Source organism: Meles meles, chromosome 3, assembly GCF_922984935.1.
Source record: "Meles meles chromosome 3, mMelMel3.1 paternal haplotype, whole genome shotgun sequence".
In the NCBI taxonomy this organism is placed as follows: Eukaryota; Metazoa; Chordata; class Mammalia; order Carnivora; family Mustelidae; genus Meles; species Meles meles.
This window is the reverse complement of record NC_060068.1, coordinates 82,342,960-82,365,120: the sequence shown is the minus strand read 5'-3', so window position 1 is coordinate 82,365,120 and position 22,161 is coordinate 82,342,960. Positions and strand designations below refer to the sequence as shown.

The 22,161-nt window shown below is 43.6% G+C and overlaps 1 protein-coding gene across 2 annotated transcripts in view; it reads right to left on the bottom strand.

Moving 5' to 3' along the window:
* The window catches only part of FAM169A (family with sequence similarity 169 member A), a 107,752-nt gene extending 89,125 nt beyond the window's left edge, over positions 1-18,627 (bottom strand). For both annotated transcript variants that reach the window (XM_046000911.1, XM_046000912.1), the window contains exon 1: positions 18,428-18,627. In XM_046000911.1, the coding sequence (XP_045856867.1) occupies positions 18,428-18,439 (12 nt within the window). In that variant the 5' untranslated portion in view covers positions 18,440-18,627. The remainder of the gene's footprint in view (positions 1-18,427) is intronic.
* Between the last annotated feature and the right edge of the window lie 3,534 nt (positions 18,628-22,161).

Sequence of the window (22,161 nt, the reverse complement as noted above, 5' to 3'; positions counted from 1 at the left end):
GCACAAGCAGGCAGAGCAGCAGAAAGAGAAGCAGACTCCCCGCCAAGCAGGTAGCCTGATGAGGGTCAGGGTGGTGATGATGACCTGAGCCAAAGGCCAACGCCCTAAACCTAAACGGACTGAGCCACCCAGGTATCCCTCAATATGTTTTTTATTTTAAATGATTTTCATTCAATGAACATTCGTTGAGAATCTATGATGTGCAAAGCCTTGCACTAAAACTGCAAGTTGTTGTTTTTTTCTTCTTAATGCTAAGAAATGGCTCTTATCCCCAAAGTTATTACAGTCTGGTTAGGAGATATAAATGACAAGTGATAGAACAAGGCAGAAAGAAATGCCATACTTGAAGAAAATAGAGTGCCATGGAAACACTAAGGAGGTCACTCTACAAGCAGTGGGAATGCAAAGACTTTACACAGAAACCAAGATTTGAACTCAGCCTTGAAGGATGAACAGAGTCTCAGTAGGTGGAGAAATGCGGTAAAAGGACAGATTCCCCATCTGGGGAAGAGTAGGAGCAAAACCTCAGCAATGAGAAAGTGCACATAATTCATACCTCATTCTTCTCCAGATCTACTGCATGGGTCCTGACTGATCTCCAGCCTGGGCAGCTCCAACCTCCACCCTCCTGTGGAGGGCTCTTGCCATCCGAGGGAGCCACAGCTCTTGTATTTCCATAGAACGCTGGGCAACTCATTTTAAAAATGACCATTTTTTTATTAGCCTGTAGCTGCATAAATGTCCCTATATATTTATGCTTTTAAGATTTTTGTATTACCAAATCAATGTATGCTGTTGTTTCAAAATCAAACAACACTGCGGGGTATAAAATAGGAAGTGAAATTCCTTCTTACAATTCATCCCTCAGAGGTAAGCACTGGGTGTGGGCATTCATTCAGTTTCTCTGTCTCTCCTTGTCTCTCTCTCTCTGTTTCTCTCTCTCTCTCCACACACACACACACACACACACACGTGTATACACAAACATATGTAATACATACATAATATTCTTTAAATGTTCATATCAGACTGTATATATATGTGTGTGTATATATGTATATGTATATATACATATGTATAGGTCTGTGTATATATGTGTGTATACACACCATATGTGCGTGTGAGTATAGTAAACTAAGCAATTCTATGTATACGTATATATGTACTTAGTACATTTACAGAGAATGTAATGTCTCTACATATAGAGTATCTGTCTATACATGCACATATATGTTTATGTGTGAGGGGAAGTATGTGTTCCTCTCAAACTTAGGAACCTTTTGCTGACTGCTCCTCACATACCCACTACGTGCAAGCAGTTCGCTCTTTGTTACAAGCCCTATGGCTGCCTGCCCCCGTATCTGGTCCCTTCTTCCACCATCCTGGCTACTTTCTAGAAGGGTCAATAGTTGGGGAGAAAAGGAATAGTTTTCCTCCTGAGTACATTCTTCAAAACTGGGGTCCTTTCAGCAACTGTCTTCAAGATCACTAACAAGTCGTTGACATGACTTGTTAACGGTAATAAAGGAAAGACCTTAGGGGAAGTGGAATGAAAGCCAGCCCAGAAACACGCAGAGATGAAGTCAAATGGCTGGTGTTACATGCTCTCTCCCCAACTCCCAAGAGACAAAGCCCTCCCTCTTTTTGACTAACACCCCACGGGAGGACTTAAGCTCAACACTGCTTCGGACACACTGAGAGCTTTGTAAACTGCTCGTCTGTCCCTGAACAAGCCCAGATGCTTCACATCTCTGTGCTTTTACGTGTTTTTCCTTCTTCAAGCTGGGACACCCTCACCTGCCACCATGCATGAGGCAAACTCGAATCCTCTTTCAAAACTCAGCATATTGTGCAAGGTTGTTTTCTCCTACACGGAGACCACAGTGAGATGTCCCCCACCCAGTGATTTAGAAATAAGGCTGCCACAGAATAAAACAAGTAAGCCACATAAACTATGGATGTGGTTAGCCCCCTGGAGGGGAAAAACAACCAACTGTGTATAAATATGTGACTGAAGAATTCTAAAGCTCTTCAATTTCAAAAAAATGAGACAATGGTATTGGGGAAACTCAGGGAGAAAATATGGAGAAGAGCTATAATAGACTGAAACACAATTCTGATTGCTGGTTGCCTGGGTGACTCAGTCGGTTAAGCATTTGCATTCAGCTCAGATCATGATCTCAGGGTCCTGGGATGGAGCCCCACATTGGGCTCCCTGCTCAGCAGGGAATCTGCTTCTCCCTCTACCCCTCCCCCCTGCTTGTGATCTTTCTCTCAAGCTCTCTCTTGCTCTCTCTCAAATAAATAAATAAATAAAATCTTTTTTAAAAGATGTGTTTGCTTTGTTCATAGTAAGACCATGCAAAGAGAAGGGGCTGATAAACCCAGCAAGCAGTGGAGGGAGGGTGGTGGGGAGGGGCACAGAAACACAACTTAGCGGCTGGTTGTCAGTCATTTTCACTGCTGTATATTTGTCTAGCATATGAATCAATTACAATTTGTCTCCTATTGGTAGAAACTAAGCTGGTTTCCAAGAGCCAGCCATTGTAACCTGCTCAATGGATATTCTCATCCACGTGTCTGCTTTCATGAGTTTGTACTTTCTGGAGTATATGTTTAGGAATGGGATTACTGTATCGTAAGGGGTGAGGCTGTTTGACTTCATACTACGTAAAATTAGATTTTTCTTTCACCTGTTTGTGCAGTTTATGCTGCTGCCAGGAATATACTTATATTACTTATTCTGATTGTTCTACATTCTTGACCAACACTAGGTGTTGTTAATCTTAAACACTGGTCCAGTGGATGCAATGCAAATGTTATCTCATTATTTTATATGCATTTCTCAGATTACTACTGACATTGCACATCTTTTACATTTTTTCTTATTCTTTTAAATAATTATTTATTTTAGAGAGGGGCAGAGAGAGAAAGAGAGAGAGCATGGGGAGAGGGAAGGAGAGGGAGAAGCAGGGAATCTCGAGCAGACTCCCACTATAGAGAGCTCAATCTCATGACCCTGAGATCATGACCTGAGCCAAAATCAAGAGTCTGATGCTTAACCAACTGGGCCACTGAGGCACACTGCATATCTTTTACATTAAAAAAATATATATTTGAGAGAGAGAGAGAGAGAGAGAGAGAGAGTGGGTAGGGGGAGAGCCAGAGGGATGAGTGGACTTCCAGCTGAGCATGGGGTCCAACTGGGTGTCCATCCCTGAGATCATAACCTGAGCCAAAGTCAGACTCTTAACTGACTGAGCCACCGGGGTGCCCCATCTTTTACATTTCAAGGGAAGATTTGAGTCTCCACTTCTGTTCCTATCCTTGCCCAGTTTTCTGTTATTTTTATTGTATTTATTGTTTTTCAGGAATTCCGTGTGTGTGTATACACGCACATACACACTTTGGATATGTTCTCCTGGTCCATGGCTTTTCACAGACTAGGAGCGCCTGGGTGGCTCAGTGGGTTAAAGCCTCTACCTTCGGCTCAAGTCATGATCCCACAGTCCTGGGTTCGAGCCCCTCATTGGGCTCTCTGCTCAGCAGGGAGCATGCTTCCTGCCCCCCCCCCCCATCTCTTTCTCTCTCTCTCTGCCCACTTGTGATCTCTGTCAAATAAATAAATAAAAATAAAATAAAATAAAATGGAAAGACTATTATTAAACAAGTTAATATATGTAACATACTTAGAACAATGAGTCTGGGTTGCTCAGTTGGTTAAGCATCTCACTCTTCATCTCAGCTCAGGTCTTGATCTCAGGGTTGTGAGTTCAAGCCCTGCACTGGGCTCGATGCTCAGTGAAAAGCCTACTTAAAAAAAAAAAAAAAGATGGGCACCTGGGTGGCTCAGTGAGTTAAGCCTCTGCCTTCGGCTCAGGTCATGATCTCAGAGTCCTGGGATGGAGTCCCAAATCGGGCTCTCTGCTCAGCGGGGAGCCTGCTTCGCCTTCTCTCTGCCTGGCTCTCTGCCTCCTTGTGATCTCTCTGTCAAATAAATAAATAAAATCTTTTAAAAAAATTATTAAAAAAATAAATAAAAATTTTTAAAAAAGAAAGAAAAGAAAAAAGAACCGTGCCTAGCATAAAGGAAACACTGTATAACCATTTATCATTATTATTATTGGTAGTAGTAGTAGTGTCTTTGGATAAAAAGATTTATTTTTATAGTATTCCTTAGTGAATGAAAATTTTTTGTTAAAATGTCTAAATTTATTGGGACACCAGGAGGCTCAGTGGGTTAAGCACCTGCTTTTGGCTCAGGTCATTATCCCAGGGTCCTGGGATCAAGTCCTGCATCGGGCTCCTTGCTCAGTTGGAAGCCTGCTTCTCCCTCTGCCTGCCGCTCCCCCTTCTTATGCTCTATCTCTCTCTCTGACAAATAAATAAAATCTTTTTAAAAATGCCTAAATTTATTAATTTTATTCTTCATGGCTTATGTTTTTTGTGTCTAACACCAGCCTTTTATTCTTGTTCCATGCTTTGCCAATTCCGTGAGTGTTTTTATAGTTGAAAACTTTTCCATCGAGCACTCTGGAACCATTATAACTGGGAGAATAAGGAGAACACTTAACTCTTTGCTTCCGTGTTTTTGTTTTTTTGCAAAGGGTACATGACTCATTAAAGACAGCTTGCTATCAAAAACACTGATTTAAGGAATAAAACTGATGAAAAAACAAAAGCAGACTCACATTCTGACCCTGGAGTTAGACCTGCTGAATTCACATAGCCTGGTCTGTAGTCCCAGGTCCTGGGGACAGCTTCTCAAGCAGGAAGCCTCAGGCACTCTGGCTCTCTGGGCTCCTCCCTTGAGAGTCTGGGGAGGAGAAATCTCCAAAGGCTGGTCCTTTCCTCAGGCAGTTCCCCACTGGGGAGCTCAGCCTAATCTGGACATGATTTCTATGTCCCTGATGTTCATCCCAACATCAAGGAGAGGGCACTGGAACCAAGCCAGCAACTGCGGCAGATTAAACTCAATGATTCAAGCAGTATGGCCCCAGGAGGGAAGGGAGACAAGCAAGAAGGAATGCATCAAGTGTCCTGGGCAGGGTGTGCTTGGTCCCAAGCTGTGGCCCAAACCTCACACACCGGAAAGGGGTCAAAACTGGGAACCAACCACCAGTTGACAAGTTCTGGGAAGAGGCTGAGCCAGGCTGTTGGGGAGCAGTGTGTCTCTGAGCCCACCATGCTGGGTCTTAGAGTCCTGCAAGGGTACCAGCCTTCTTGCCTCCCTCCCACTCAGTTCCAGTACAGAGCTCAGAGCGTGCCCAGCTGGCACCTGCTGGAGAAACAGGAAGGTCCCAGAGGTGGTGGAGAGGAAGCTGACTCTGACCTTGAAGGCCAGGAAGAGGATGTCTCCACCTGCTTTTTACCTTCCCAGCCCCACCCTACATCACCAAAACTAGCATTTGCAGAGTCTGCAATAAATAACCAGGAGTCTGAATAAATAGTAAAAAAAATCTCCTAAATACTGCATGTTGGGGGAGGACGATCATTTCTTCCATGTTTCAAAAGATGATGGCTGGGGCACCTGGGTGGCTCAGTGGGTTAAGCCTCTGCCTTTGGCTCAGGTCATGATCCCAGAGTCCTGGGATCAAGCCCTGCATCGGGCTCTCTGCTCTGCAGGGAGCCTGCTTCCTCCTCTCTCTCTGCCTGCCTCTCTGCCTACTTGTGATCTCTGTCTGTCAAATAAATAAATAAAATCTTAAAAAAAAAAAAAAAGATGATGGCTGCTTTTCTGGACATTGTCATGAAGATCAAAAATATGTGTTAGTCCACTGAATTGACTCTACAAAACAAGACTTTAAAAAATTTTTTTTTTTAATTTGACGGAGAGAGCCAGCAAGAGAGGGAACACAAGCAGGGGGAGCAGGAGAGGGAGAAGCAGGCTTCCCGCTGAACAGGGAACCTGTTTCGGGGCTGGATCCCAGGACCCTGGGATCATGACCTGAGCCAAAGGCAGATACTTAATGACTGAGCCACCCAGGCACCCCTAAAGCAAGACTTTTAATCATGGTGTCACAGTGAGCTTATACAGGTGCTCTTGTATGGTATTTAAATTTAAAATCTCCACTTTTTTTGTGACCCTTCCCCCATTTTTCTTTCCTATGATTGCTTTTTTTCAAATGCCGATATTTTTATACATGACAGAATTCTTTTTTTGGTCTCATAAAACTTCCTATATTCAAACAAGTCTGCCAGTGTTTTACCAAAGACCATGTCTGTTCAGTGAACTGAGTTGATTTGCTGTTCTGTGAAATCAAACCTTACCCATCACACTAAGTATTGTAGTCATTTTGCAACATCATTCTCAGTGATTAAAATCACTTCCAGGCCCCTCTGTGGTCGATTATTTCCTTCTGCTCTGTTGAAGACATTATAATACTCGTGGGGAAAGTTTCATGGCGACAAAAGCAGGAGCAGTTACAAATCAGGGGAGATGCTGGCTAACACAGAGCAGCACTGTCCAAACCTGGGGAGATCACGATGGGCTACAAGCCACAGAACTCAACTTCACAGGACAACTCAGATAGCTGAAGTGAATGGTGGGAAAGTTCCAAAGCTTCTTCCCAGAGAAAAGTCGGCTTTGCCTAGATACCCCTCAGGACTCTCATCTATTTGGAATTCCTCAGAGAAGTGATACTGAGTTTTCTGCCATTCAACTTGTATCAGAGATCTAGCCCAAAGAATTGATACTCAGGGGAGATCATCTATAGTTTCCCAAGTTTCTTTGGTCATGAAATCCTTACTCTAGACAAATTATTCAGAAGCTACTCTGGTTAGTGGGAGGGAGACATTCAGAACTTGAGTTTCTTGAAGGAACGCCTGTACTTATTTCTTTCCAACAGTGCAAACCATGTATTAGAATATGTGTTCCCTGTTTCCCAGGTGGGGAAGCTCAATGACCAGTTTAAAGTCCAATTGTAGCATGTTTGTTAATTTTTATCATTAACGCAGATACATTCCATTTTCCCCTTGGTCTTGATTTTCTATCTCTATTTCCTCATTTACTACTTATGTCCCAAGGTTCTGTCTTCAAGCCCGCATCATGCTCCAGAGACTCAAAAACCAACGATTTTCTCAACATCTCAACTTGGATTTCCACAAGACTCTAACTCAGAAAGTTTAAAACTGCACTTAATTTCCCAACAAAAAAAGAAGACGACGACGACGAAGAAGAAAGAAAGAAAATAAAGTTCATTCTCCTTGCTTTTCCCAACCCCAAAGAATGTTAACCCCACTCAGTCAACAGCCCAAGTCAGAAATCCTCGTCATCCTCCATTCTTCTCTTTATCACATTCCTCTGTTAAGACTTGCTGGGTCAGGGACACCTGGGTGGCTCAGTTGGTTGAGCCGCTGCCTTTGGCTCAGGTCATGATCCCAGGGTCCTGGGATGGAGTCCCACATCAGGCTCCTTGCTCAGCAGGAAGCCTGCCTCTCTCTGCCTCTGCCTGCCACTCTGCCTGCTTGTGTTCCTTCTCTCTCTCTCTGACAAATAAAAAATAAATAAAATCTTAAGAAAAAAAAGACTCGCTGGGTCATACTGCTGTAGAGCAAATACCTCCCACCTCTCAGAGGCTTAACACAACGAAAGTTTATTTTTCATTCTGACTACTGAGACAGAGCTAGGGCTCTGCGCTCCTTTGTCACACTGGCTCTGGGTCCCAGGGTGATAAAGTAGTCACTCCCTGGAACAGTTTTGGTCAACACAAGAGAGGAAAAAGAGCTCTGAGGGGTTTCATTCTGGCAATATGATGCTCTCAGCTCAGAAGCAAAACACGTCAGCTCTGCTCGAGCTCCCCCACCCACCTCGCTTGGCTCTCTCACCGGACCGCAGGAGGCCGGGAAGCAAAACCCTACTGTGTGCCCGGAAGATAGAGAGTAGAAAAATTCACAAGCAACATGAATGGCGACCACACTGTCTTAGGATGGACTCCCCAGAAGCAGACCTTGGGATGAGGATTCATGTGAAAATGATGAATCAGGAAGTGTTGCCAAGAAAAAACGGTATGAGGGTGGGAAAGGGAGACACGGAAGAGAAGGAAGCAAAGCAAGTATCTGACATCAAATAAAATCCCATGAAGGGCAATTTAGTCTCAGAGCAGTCCGTACCAGGAGCACGGAATCTGGAGTGGTTCTACTTCTGCACCAGGAGTCATTTGCTAGGGTTCCCCTCAGGGAGCTGTAAATCCTGGGTAGTTCTGGCTCTCCTTGCCCGTGTTGGCTACTGGAATTGAAAGCACAACCTGAAAAAGGCAAAGGGATCTGGGAAGCATGCAGGTGGAGCACTGACATCCTCTTCCACTCCCCATCCCCCCACCAAGCTGATAAATCAGTGCATCCTACTGGTTCTATCTCCCAAGTATTTCCTCAACTGTCTCATTTCTCTCTACCCCTGGTTGCCCCCTCCCTCCATTGCCCCTCGCACCTGTCATCCTTGATCTTCTGCAGTGCTACAGTCGGGATATTGACCCGCAGTCTTGACATCTCTCATCTAGTCTTCCAACCAAAGCCAGATTGTTCTTTCTGATTCATATGGCCTTTCCCTGGTGACATCTCAAACGTGTCATGACTGCTGTCTCATCAAGATATCATCCCCCCCACCAAAAAAAAAAAAAGATATCATCCCCATTTTGCAGATGAAAAACGCTGAGCTTCAGAGAAGCTAAGTAATTTCCTTAGCTTTGTCATTCAGTTTCTGTCATTCATATTCTGGTAAAGCCAGAATATGAATCTAGCATACATTACTTCTAAAACCCTACCCACTCTATGTCACTGCTTCTGGATCATGATTAATCCGTCCGCAATACTCTGATTACTCCTCAATTCGACAAACTTCAAACTCCACTTGTTTCAAGCCAAATGCATCATATTCTTTACCTCCCTTACCAGATGTTCCGCTCTTGCGTTCCCAAAGTCAGTAATGGCCTGCCATCTTTTGGTGTCACCCTTGACTCTTTTTTCTCTCTCCTTTCTTGTTTCTAGTTATTTCCACGCTGAGTGTACTTCTGACTTCTAAACGCCCATCACTGCAGGTAGGGCTGGCTTTATGTGCCCCATGCTGCGGTGTACAGAGTACCTGCCAAGTACCCGTACGTGGGAGGTCCTGGAGCAGGCCCAGCGAGGGCTCATCGGTAGTGGATAGCATTCCAACAATAGTCTAAGCCAAGAGATGAGATCAGAGTCCAGGGAAAGAAGCCAAAGTTGGCCAGTCAGTTTGCCAAACTGGAAGTTCTTGGATACCGTTATAAACAAAGGGAAAGGAGCCAATGGAGAGGGAGAGACCGACTCATGACCGAAATGAAAGAAGCAGTCATGAATGGAACTTGGGGTTGGGAGAAGCAATGAAAGGCCTGGTCATATGGGTCTTTGGGAAACCACTGACTTTGATGACTGGGGTCTTCAGGAGAAGGAGCTGTATGCCTGACATATATTAGGTGCTCAAAATAGTATTAAAAGATCTTAAGGAAAATCTCCATCCCTTAGTTCCTGGAGGTACCTAATGTGAACTAATTTAGTTTTTTTTCCCTTTAATCTAGCATTTATCTTCATATTCCCAACCAATATACTTATACTGCTGTTTCTTAATTTATCAATTTGGTATCAGTTAACTTCCTCTTAGGTAGATGAGGAATTGGTCTATTACATTGCCACTTCCTACTTCACTTCTACTCTAGGATAAGAAATTCTAGATTAATCAATAGTCAAGGTATTGGGGCGCTTGGCTGGCCCAGACAGAAGGGCATGAGATTTTTGGTCTTATAGTTGTGAGTTTGAGCCTCATGTTTGGTAAACTTAAAAAAGCAAACTTAAAAAAAAAAAAAAGACAGTGAATGGGGCACATGGGTGGCTCAGATAGTTGGGCATCTGCCTTTGGCTCAGGTCATGGATCCCAGGGTCCTGGGATCCAGTCCTGCATCGGGCTCCCTGCTCAGTGGGGAGCCTTCTTCTCCTTCTGCCTCTCTCTTTCTTTCTCTCATAAATAAATAAAAAATATATATTTTAAAAAGACAGTCAATGTATTATCACGGCTGTGTAAATATACTTTAATGATAGTCCTATTAATTATGTGTTGTATTTTCACAATTTTTTTTATCTTTCCTAGAATTAATAATCTTTAAAATGCTGTTTTTTACATACCTATCTTTAATGTTTTCCCAAGTGGTCCATCTGTTCTTCTAATACTCTCAGTAAGACTTTTTTCTTCCCCACAACGCGCATACTAGACAATCTATTTCCTTTTTTTTTTCTTTTTGGAGGCCTCCCCCCATGGCACTCCACCCCCCTACCGCAATCTGTATGGGTTGCTTATTCTCAGCTATCACCCTGAGAATTCCCTTCTCCATCAAACTATTTCTCTTACGCTGTGTTTCCTCTTCCTAGATCCAGTGATACTCTCTTCCCTGGTTTGTTCTCCGTATTTGCTGAAGCACAGTTTCTGGCAGGCATTAAGAAAGGACAGTGTCTTAATCCACACCTATACCTGATTCATGGCTTGACAGGGTAATTTAAAAAAGCATTACCCTGGGGCACCTGGGTGGCTCAGTGGGTTAAGCCTCTGCCTTTAGCTCAGATCATGATCTCAGGGTCCTGGGATCGAGCTCCCCATCACATCGGGCTCTCTGCTAGCAGGGAGCCTGCTTCCTCCCTCTTTTCTCTGCCTGCCTCTGACTACTTGTGATCTCTGTCTGTCAAATAAATAAAATCTTCAAAAAAATAAAAAAGCATTACCCCTTTATCTCCAGCTATTTTGAGTTCTGACTATATGCCAGGTGGCTTCTGACAACAGAAATGGGTTTCCCAGAGTTCTGGAGGCTGGAAATCAGAGAGCAGGGTGCCAGCATGGTAGAGGTGTGGTGGGGACCCTCTTCCGGGTTGCACACTGATGCCTTCTACTCACTCATATCTTCACATGGCAGAGAAAGGGCACAAGAGCTCTTTGGGCTTCCACTAATCCCACTCATGAGAGCTTCTGCTCATGACTTAGTTACTGCCCAATACCATCACTTTGGGGGTTGGGATTCAACATAGGAATATTAGAGGTGACAAAAATATTCAGTCCACAGCATGCTAGTCCAACACAGCTGTTTACTTCATTAAACTCAAGGAAAATGTCTCATTCCACTCTGCTGTAACAGAGTCTTTTACAACATAACATAATCATGGGAGTGATGTCCCATCCCTTTCCATATTACTATGACCTAATCAAAGGACAGACATAACACCACCTTTGCCATATTCTATCTGTTAAAAGCAAGTCATGGGTCTTGCCCACACCCAAGGGGTGGAGATTAAACTAAAGAATGCACACCAGGAGATCGGAATATATTGGGGCTCACTTTTGGGTCTGTCTGCCACAGGAACAAGCTGTATATGCTTGGTATTTAATGTATTAGGAACATTAAGAAAATTGGGCAAATTAGAGGATCTAACTGATGAGCTTTGTGATTTCAATTTAAAATGAGTGAATAGGGGCGCCTGGGTGGCTCAGTGGTTAAGCATCTGCCTTCCCCTGGGGTCACAATCCCAGGGTCCAGGGGTTGAGCCCCACATTGGGCTCCCTGCTCAGTGGGAGCCTGCTTCTAACTCCCTCTGCCGGCTGCACCCTCCTGCTTGCACTCTCTCTCTCGGTCAAATAAATAAATAAAATCTTTTAAAAAAATAAAATGAGTGAATAATTGACTTAGATTTGAAATTTTGACCTAAGAGTTATGAGTTTTAGTACGTTTGAAAATTACTTTGGATTATTCAAAAATAACTTAACATCCACCACACTTATATGTTTCATTTATTATACCCATATGTTTAATTTATTACAAATATGAGAATTATTAAAGTACGTGAAAAAGGACCAGCCAGTCTCTAAAAACAGACACAATCACTTCGTGTTCCTTGCTGTGCACGCACTTTGGTCCTTATAAGAAGAACTTGCTTCTCCTCCTTTTTAATCTGGGCTGCCTTGTAACTAAGTCTGACCAAGACAATGAGGCAGGAGGGACATCCTGGGACTTAAACCCCAGCCAGAGAGCGACCAGTAGCTTCTACTTTGTGTCTTTTGGAATGCTCTCTCTTGGAACCTAGTGGCCATGCTGTGAGGAAGCAAATCATGTATCTGATTGCAGAACATATAAAGAACTCTTAAAACTGAATAATAAGGAAACAAAAGCCCAATTTAAAAACAGGCAAATTTTTGAACAGCTATTTCACCAAAGAAGGTAGAGAAATGGTCAATGAACACATGAAAAGATGCTCAACATTGTCAGTTATTCGAGAAATTCAACTTAAAACCACAATGAGGTATTACTGTATACCTGCTAGAATGGCTATAATCAAAAAGACAGACAAAAATTACTGTTGGAAAAATGTAGAGAAAATGGAACCTTAGTACGTTGCTGAGGTGAATGTAAAATGAGGTGACCACTTTGGAAAACCTTAAAGAGTTAAACATATGTGTATTAAACATTTCTTTTTAGTCTAACGTTTTGACATCTGGGGCTTTACAGACTCTTGAGTGACTGCCCCATCGGGTCTGGTGAATTCCTAGAGATAGTAAACTACAAAGTGCCTTTCATATGCAAACCAACCAATCCAAAGCCAGTGCCCCAACTATTTCCTTTGTGGAACTTTCACTTCTAAAAGCCATTATTTCCCTGCCCTAATCACCTCAAGGCAAGTACGGGACTACCTGAAACAGTCCCAATGCCCCAGAGCTCCCTGAAATTATTCAAACTAGCCAATCCTAAACCTGTTTACCATGCCTCCCTGGTACCTTCCTGCAGATAACATAATAAATTCTTTTGCCCACGTATTCCCCTTTCTGGCTCCGGACCAGTCTGGTGCTTCCCGGGTGGCCCATCATGGCACTGAGTGATCCCTTATTCTGGGAACTAAGAGCAATCTAATATCTTTTCAGTGGAAATCACCTCTCGATCTGTTGGCCTCACCATATGTGAATAAAAATAAAACCAACAGGGTGCTTGGGTGGCTCAGTGGGTTAACCCTCTGCCTTTGGCTCAGGTCATGATCTCAGAGTCCTGGGATCGAGCCCCGCATCAGGCTCTCTGCTCAGCAGGGAGCCTGCTTCCTCCTCTCTCTCTGCCCGCCTCTCTGCCTACTTATGATCTCTCTTCGTCAAATAAATAAATAAAATCTTTAAAAAAAATAAAACCAACATTTGAAAACAATCTGTTTACCACAGGATCCAGCAATTCCGTTCCTAGGTATTTTCCCAAGTGAAATGAAACTGTATTTCCACCCAAATATTATCACAGCAGTATTCATAAGTCAAAAAGTGGAAATAACCCCCAAACGCATAAACAGATAAATGGATAAAATGTGTTATATCCATACAATGGAATGCTCAGAAATAAAGTCTGAACTATTGAAAGATGCTAAAACATGACAAAACTAAATATAATCATACTAAGTGAAAGAAGCCGGCCATGAAAGAACACATGTTGTTATAATTCCTTTTATAAAAATGTCCAGAAAAACCAATTTATAAAAAGATATATATATGTATTTCTAACTGCCAGCAACTGGGTTGGAACAGAGATTGACTGCAAATGGGCATGGAAGTTCTCTTTGGGTTCATGAAAATATTCTAAAACTAGATTGTGGAAATGGATGAATGCCTATATAAATTCACTCATCATCATTGAACTGTGCTTAAAACAAGTGAATTTTACAGTACATAAATTTATTCCTCAAAAAAACTATTTTTAAAAAATAAGAAAGTCTGGGGGTGCCCGGGTGGTTCAGTCAGTTGAGCAACTTACTCTTGTTTATGGCTCTGGTCATGATCTCAGGGTCGTGGGATCGAGCCCCACAGCGAGCACCATGCTAAAGGAGGAGTCTGCTTGAGATTCTCTCTCTCCCTCTCCCTCTGCACCTCTCCCTACTCACCAGCACACCTGTCCGTGCTCACTCTCTCTCTCTCTCTCTCTCTCTCTCAGGTGAGGAAGAGGAAGAAAGTCTGGAATAAGGAAGTCAGTGCCTTGTTACCTCCTGAGGGATGAATACGATATTTCAGAAGAAATGTCTGGCTGCTATTTTTTCCTACATCTACCACCACCATCAGAGATAGAAGTTCTGTGGGGTCCCCAAGAAGCAATCCCAAGTGGACTAAACACAGCCTGTGCGGACACAGTGGGTCACCCTTCCGTGTGGGGCCTTATCACATGAATGGTTTGTCGTATGTCTGTGTTGGGAGAATGTGGGCTTCAGTGGCAGACTATAATAATACACCCTTACACTTCACAGCTACTGATTCTCTGGGAGCTATTTTGTAACCCTTCACCTCGTAGATAACAGAACATGCAAATTCTGCCCTGTTCAACAGAGGCTCAATTGACTTCCACCCCCACTGTGGAGGAAGCTCATTTTCCCTCCATTTGCACATTCATTGCACCATTCCTGCTTCCCAAATGTGTCAGTTCTTTGACTTCTCCAGTTTTATCATCTGCCAGATTCCCTAATTCGGGGGTGGGGGGAACCAAACCCAGAATCTTTCACGTGTACATTTTATTTCTGAATGAGAATCATGACTTTATCTTTTTTGTAAGTTATCTTTAGCACATATTTTTAAAAGATTTTATTTATTTATTTGAGAGCAAGAGTGAGCACAAGCAGGGGTAGGGGCAGGGGTAGGGGCAGGGGTAGAGGGAGAAGCAGATACAGAGAGCCTGACATGGGGCTCCATCCCAGGACCCTGAGATCATGACGTGAGCCAAAGGCAGAGGCTTAACTGACTGAGCCACCCAGACTCCCTAATAGACTTAAAAAAAAATTTTTTTTAAAGATTTTATTTATTTGGTATATATAGAGAGATCACAAGTAGATAGATAGGCAAGTAGAGAGAGAGGGGGAAGCAGGCTCCCTGCTGAGCAGAGAGCCCCATGTGGGGCTCGATCCCAGGACCCTGAGATCATGACCTGAGCCGAAGGCAGAGGCTTAACCCACTGAGCCACCCAGGCGCCCCCAAAATTTTTTTTTTTAATTATCTTATTTTTTTTTTTAGATTTTATTTATTTATTTATTTGACAGAGAGAGATCACAAGTAGGCAGAGAGAGAGGGGGAAGCAGACTCCCTGCCGAGCAGAGAGCCTGATGTGGGGCTCCATCCCAGGACCCTGAGATCATGACCTGAGCCAAAGGCAGGGGCTTAACCCACAAGCCACGGAGGCGCCCCAGACTTTTTTTTTTTTTTTTTTTTAGAGCAGTTTCAGGTTTACAGCAAAACTGAGCAGGAAGTACAGTGTCCCCATATACATGCACAGCTATCAACCACTAGCAACTATCAACACCAGACATTGATTTATTCATTAAATAAATGATTCATTTATTACTTCAGGAACCTACAGTGACACCCCATTATCATCCCAAGTCTATATAACATGTTTTCCAATCATCAATAAGTGTCATCTTTATAAAAATCTCAAATAACCTTCCAATGTATCATACTGTCTACATAGAGTCCAGATAGGTCCCCTAAATGAGCAAACAGCCTGCTTTCAGAACACTGACTTCACACGGTTTATTTTTGCCCAAGTGTACTACAGGTTATAACAGGATGGCAAATTCCATCCACAGAGAAGCCTGCGGGGTCCTTAGAGAGCCGGAAGAGAAAGTATTTCTTCCCAGTCTCTATCACACATACACATATCCTCATGCTTTATTTTGTAAGAATTAAACTGTTTTACACTGAACTGAATTTCACAATTCACCTACTCACTTGTGCCAGAAGCCCAATGGTTCCTGTGGATGCCCTCTTTTCCTTTCTTTATTTTTTGTTTTCAAAAATAGCCGTCCTGTGTCCACTCTGGGCAGGCATGCTACCAAACCCTGGAGAGATGGCGAGCATGGACGCTGTCCCTACTTCTGTGGAACTTGTGATTCTTACATAATCATACAAATACATACTGAAAACATGCTATGAAAAAACCCCATGACTTAAAGCAGGGCTCCTAGTCTGGCTGGGCAGTGAGGTAGGGTCGGGGGAAGCTTCTTGGAAGAAATGACATTTGGACTGAAGTCTGAAGTTGAATGGAAGTTAGCCAGGACGTGTATGTGTGTGTGTGAGTGTTCACATGTGTGGCAGTTAAGCAGTCCCTACCAGATAGCAAAAAAGGCTAAGTTCTTGAGGAGGGAAAGAATGTTCTAGGTGCTGTCAGGTCACCATGGTGGGAGTTCAGGCAGAGAGTGGAGGGTAAAGATATGAGGCTTGTGATCAAGGGAAGTCAGTCGCTGGAGGGCATGTGAAGGTATTTTATTTATTTTAAGAGCAAAGGGAAGATGTTTAAATATTTGTATCCTAGGACACCTGACTGGCTCAGTTGGTGGAGCAACTCTTGATCTCAGGGTTGTAAGTTCGAGCTCCAAGTCGGGGGTAGACATACTTTAAAATAAAATCCTTTAGAAAAGATCTGTATCTTTTCTAAAATACTCTAAACTGGAAAAGATCATTTTAGGGACTATGGTCAGGCGACACGATGAATTTTGCAGCAGGCCAGGGTTGAAATGTTTGTTCAGATTAGAACCGTGGCAATGCATCTGAAAAGAAACAGAGGTATGAGCAGAAAGAGTTGGAGGTCCCTGGAAAAAGAAAGATGGGACATAGCTTTCTCGACTTAACCAAGTCCCTGTAGGCCCCTGACCATCTTGTGATCCCTACCTGATCTGCACTATTTGCCCAAACACATTCCTTAGAGAAGGTCTTAGGAGATGCTGAAACTGCACAAGGACAGATGTCAGGAGTTAATGATTTTAAGCGGACAAAGGAATGTAAAACACTTGGCCACTGTCCCGCAGTCAAAGAGCCTAACCGTATCAGGAACAATATATCAGTGGTAAAACTCCCAGTGCTGGTTCAAAAGTAAAGATTAACCTGACGCACATTCTTGAGTTATCTTTGCGGGATCCAAACTCCTCCCAGCACTCAGATCCTGGACCAGCTGGAGCTGGAGAGTTGATGATGCTGACCCCGGCTGGCCCTCAGGACTTGGATGACTAAGACCACCTTAAGATGACATTTGCCTCAACTACACACTGAGTTCCCATTGGGCAACCCTTTCATGAATGCATATGTACCCTTAGCTTAAAACTGCCCCAGTTTTGTTGTGTTTGCTGTTTGAGGAGACACTGTTTTGGGAAATATTTTCGGTGTTCTTATTTACTTGTTGCAAATAGAAACCCTTTTCTTGTTCTTTGGCTCAGTTTGGTCTCTTGGTTGGATACCCACAAAGAGGCAAACCCAGTTCTGGGTAACAGAGGGACACAGGTGATATTTAGAGAATAAACTACAGAGTACAAGGTCATGGGCCAAATATGAGAGAGAATGCAGGAGAGATGAGTCAAAGATGACTTCTAGGTCAGTCAGCAGCTTGCCCTACCGGGTAGGGTCCTTCCCTGAGGCAGGGAACACCAGAGGAGAACTCCCGCCTTTCAGTCTCCGGAAATCTCTCCAGCTGCCCTCGTGGGTTTGATTTTTTTGCACTGAAGGGCGAGAGGAAAGGGGACTATCTTATGGAACATCTTTTTTAGGGCCAACTATACACAAGCCCCTGAACAAGGACACATAAAATCCTGGTCAGCTTCTCGAAGTGGGGAAGGGAAAATGCTGGGAGAGAAAAAGACAGTGGGTGGGGGGTGGGGTGGTGGAAAAGGAGGAGGACGGTGTGGTACATGGTCCTGCAACTCAGGAAGAGAAAAGTCATCTCTCTGATGAAAATCCCAGGAGGCATATCTAATTAGTCAGCAAGTGCTATTGATTCTGCTTCCTGCTTGTGAATTAACCCTGTCACCTCTAGCTTCATTTCCCTGCTTTAGGTCATTTTGGTGACTGGGTTCTCATTACTTCTTTAACTGAACTGCTGTAATAACTACCGCATCAGGACGGGGGATGGGCTAGATGGGGGATGGGCATTCGGGAGGACACTTGGGGTGATGAGCACTGGGTGTTCCATGTAAGTGATGAACCATTAAATTCTACATGTGCATCCAGTATTACTATACATGTTAACTAACCAGAATTTAAATAAAAGTTGGAAATTAAAAAAAAAGCCCAATCATATCAGGTCTCTATTTGGCTGCATATAACAGAAACCCAAGTAACCAAACAGAAGTTTGGTTACTTTTACGACTAACCAAACAGAAGTTAACAGTACCGAGTTGGTACAGTATCTTAAGAAGTTAGGAAGGAAAGGGGCGCCTGGGTGGCTCAGCGGGTTAAAGCCTCTGCATTCGGCTCAGGTCATGATCCCAGAGTCCTGGGATCAAGCCCCGCATCGGGCTCTCTGCTTGGCTGGGAGCCTGCTTCCTCCTCTCTCTCTCTCTCTCTGCCTGCCTCTCTGCCTACTTGTAATCTCTATCTGTCAAAAAAATAAATCTTTAAAAAAAAAAAAAAAAGAAGAAGTTAGGAAGGACTAACCTCCAGATTCATCTCCGCGTTCCAGGTGGGAAGAAGTGGAGAGAACGGAAGGCAGCTCCTTGATCAGAGAAGTAAAACATTTCTAGAAATTCCCAACAGAATTCCACTTTTGCCACAACACTTGTCACAGCAGTTGCAGGGGACGATAGGAAGTAGATATGTAGCGGCGTGTTCTTTTCCTTGTTGTTCACAGAGAGGACATGGAGGATGCATGAAGGTTAGGTCATGGATAATGTCCACGCTGCCGCCCAGCTTGTTCCACCGTTGCTAATCCCGCCCCTTCCTGGAAAGCCTTCTCCAGGTGCCCGCTAGAGGCATCATTCTAATCAGATCCTGTCACTCCCTTGCTTGTTTTAGCGGTAACCATGGCTTTTGGGATAAAATTCCAGTTCCCGGCTCAGCACACAAAGCCCTTTGGGATCTGGCCCCATGTCTCTCTCGCATCTTCGTCTCCTGCAAGCGCCTGGGGCTCCAGCCACCCCTGCACATCCCAGAACTGACGATGTCACAAGTGCACACACTTGTACCTGCTGCCTTACCTGAACTGCCCGTCCCCTTCCCTTCCCAACTCAAATCCAGCGTTCTTCAAATCAGCGACTTCTGTGGGGGTGCGGGTTCTTCTCAAGTCTTTCCCGGTCTCTTCTCTCTCCTCTAGTTTCCTGGGGTTCCCCTCCATCTTAAGTGGCACTTCTCACACTGCACTCTTGTTACGGGCTCCCTGGAACCCTGAGCTCCCCAACGGTGGAGACCCTATTTCAGTGTGAGTCGAAAGTAAATACTCTCTGAACCCATGAATCTGGCCCCATTTGGAACGATCGCTCCTTTGTAGAGTGGACCAATGTACAGAGGGGCCCCCATATTTTACAGTTAATACCTCTTTCCTTTTTTTTAAAATATTTTATTTATTTGACAGAGAGAGAAGTCACAAGTAGGCAGAGAGGCAGGCAGAGAGAGATAGAGGGGGAAGCTCATCATTATATTCCCAGTACCTAGGACAGTGGTACAATTATTATTTGCTGAGTTAAAAAAAAGGGGGGGGGCGCCTGGGTGGCTGGGTAGGTTAAGCTTCACCCTTCAGCTCAGGTCATGATCTCAGGGTCCTGGGATCGAGCCCCGCATCAGGCTCTCCTGCTTCCCTCTCTCTCTCTACCTGCCTCTCTGCCTACTTGTGATCTGTCTGTCAAATAAATTAAAAAAAAAAAAAAAAAAGACATCATTCTAGTTAAGCACAATGAGAATTGCTGAACAATCAAACGAATGACCAACGGGCATCTCAGACTTAAAGTGACTACATGTCTTTTGAGATTTAAGAGTGACCATATTTAACAAGAAAAGTCAATTTGTAGGAGATTGGGGCAGGTGGTGTGCAGAGAAGTTCAAGTGCGCAGCGTCAAGCTTTCTGAATTACTAAGCTACTGTCTCTTGCTCTCTTCACTAATTTGTCTGTGGCAGAGGCCTGTTCTTAACAGGCCAGAACAATTGTTTGGAGACCCTTAATATCAGAATTAATGAACCTGTTCATTCATGAAGATGCTGAGGGTTGGGAGTTAAGTCCAGCAAGCCTCAGATTTTAATATCATTTGTGTGCTCGCGACCTCTTGTGGTAACTGCGTGTAATTGGTCTCTTAGCGCCTAGAAAACACACCCATATGCTCAGAGGGGAAATAACTGTTCTTTTTCGGGAAATAGATACAAATCTTGAATGTTAACAATGTAGAAATACAGACAGTCAGTAAACATAAACCTTTTTCAATATCTATAGTATTTAACGAAATTTAAATTAAGGGTGATGTGTGTGCATGTGTGTTTAGTACTGAATTTTATTATTATTAATTTTTTTTTAACATTTATTTGACAGAGACAGATCACAAGTAGATAGAGAGGCAGGCAGAGAGAGAGAGAGGGAAGCAGGCTCCCTGCTGAGCAGAGAGCCCGATGTGGGACTTGATCCCAGGACCCCGAGATCATGACCTAAGCCGAAGGCAGCGGCTTAACCCACTGAGCCACCCAGGCGCCCTATTATTATTAATTTTTAAAAGATTTTATTTTTAAGTAATCTCTACACCCGACACGGGGCTTGAACTCACAACCTCAAGATCAGGATTAGTGTGCTCTACCAACTGAGCGAGCCAGATGCTCCTAGTACAGAATTTTATTTTATTTTGTTTTATTTTTAAAAGACTTTATTTATTTATTTGACAGAGAGAGAGCATGAGCAGGAGGGTAGGAGTGGGAAGGGCAAAGGGAGAGGGAGGAGGCAGGCTTCCCGCTGAGTAGGGTGCCTGAACATGGGGCTCGATCCCAGGCCCTTGAGACCACCACACAAGTAGAAGGCAGATGCCCAACTGACTCAGCCACCCAGATGCCCCCTAGTATAGAATTTTTTTAAAATTATTTATTTATTTGACAAAAAGAAATCACAACTAGGCAGAGAGTCAGGCAGAGAGAGAGAGGAGGAAGCAGGCTCCCCGCGGAGCAGAGAGCCCGATGTGGGGCTCGATCCCAGGACCCTGGGATCATGACCTGAGCCGAAGGCAGAGGCTTTAACCCACTGAGCCACCCAGGCGCCCCTAGAATTTTTTTTATTATTTTTTTTTAAATTTCTTTTCAGCGTAACGGTATTCATTGTTTTGGCATCACACCCAGTGCTCCATGCAGTACGTGCCCTCCCTATTACCCACCACCTGGTTCCCCAACCTCCCACCCCCCACCCCTTCAAAACCCTCAGGTTGTTTTTCAGAGTCCATAGTCTCTCATGGTTCATTTCCCCTTCCAATTTCCCTCAACTCCCTTCTCCTCTCCATCTCCCCATGTCCTCCATGTTCTTTGTTATGCTCCACAAATAAGTGAAACCATATGATACTTGATTTTTTCTGCTTGACTTATTCACTCAGCATAATCTCTTCCAGTCCTGTCCATGTTGCTACAAAAGTTGGGTATTCATCCTTTCTGATGGAGGCATAATAATCCATCGTATAGAATTTTTTAAAAAAATATTTTATTTATTTCACAGACAGAGATCACAAGTAGGCAGATACACAGGCAGAGAGAGAGGGAAGCAGGCTCCCTGCTGAGCAGAGAGCCCGATGCGGGGCTTGATCCCAGGACCCTGGGACCATGACCTGAGCTGAAAGCAGAGGCTTTAACCCACTGAGCCACCCAGGTGCCCCCATCGTATAGAATTTTAAAGAGAGTTATATCCAGTGTTGGGAGATGGAAAAGATACATCAAGCAAACCTATAGGCTTGGTAGGAGTGTATGCTGACACAGTGATTAGTACAACCCCTTTTAGGAGAGAAATAAGGCCTAATGTTTCTTTAAAATTTTCGCAATTACTGACCAACTAATCCTACTTCTAGACAATTTTCTAGTGGAAATGATTAAAAGTACAGACACATTTTGCATATCAGGCTATTCTTCAAGAGAAAGAGCAGAAAAAAGGAAATGAGCAAAAATAGGAAGATAGCTAAAGAAATTATGCTATTTTAATATAAAGGAATAGTACTTAACACTTAAAAATGTGTTTTCAAGTACTATTTATTGACATGGAAAACGCTTATAATACAGTGCTAAGAGAGTGAAGCAGAATTACAACTGTAATATCTGTATCTTTATCCAAACACACACATAGGACAGATGAAAGAGAGAAGCTGGAAGGAAATCTACAGATACGGTGACAGGAATTATTCTGTCGGGGAAGTGTTGTGGTTTATTTGCAATTTCTTTCCCTAAAA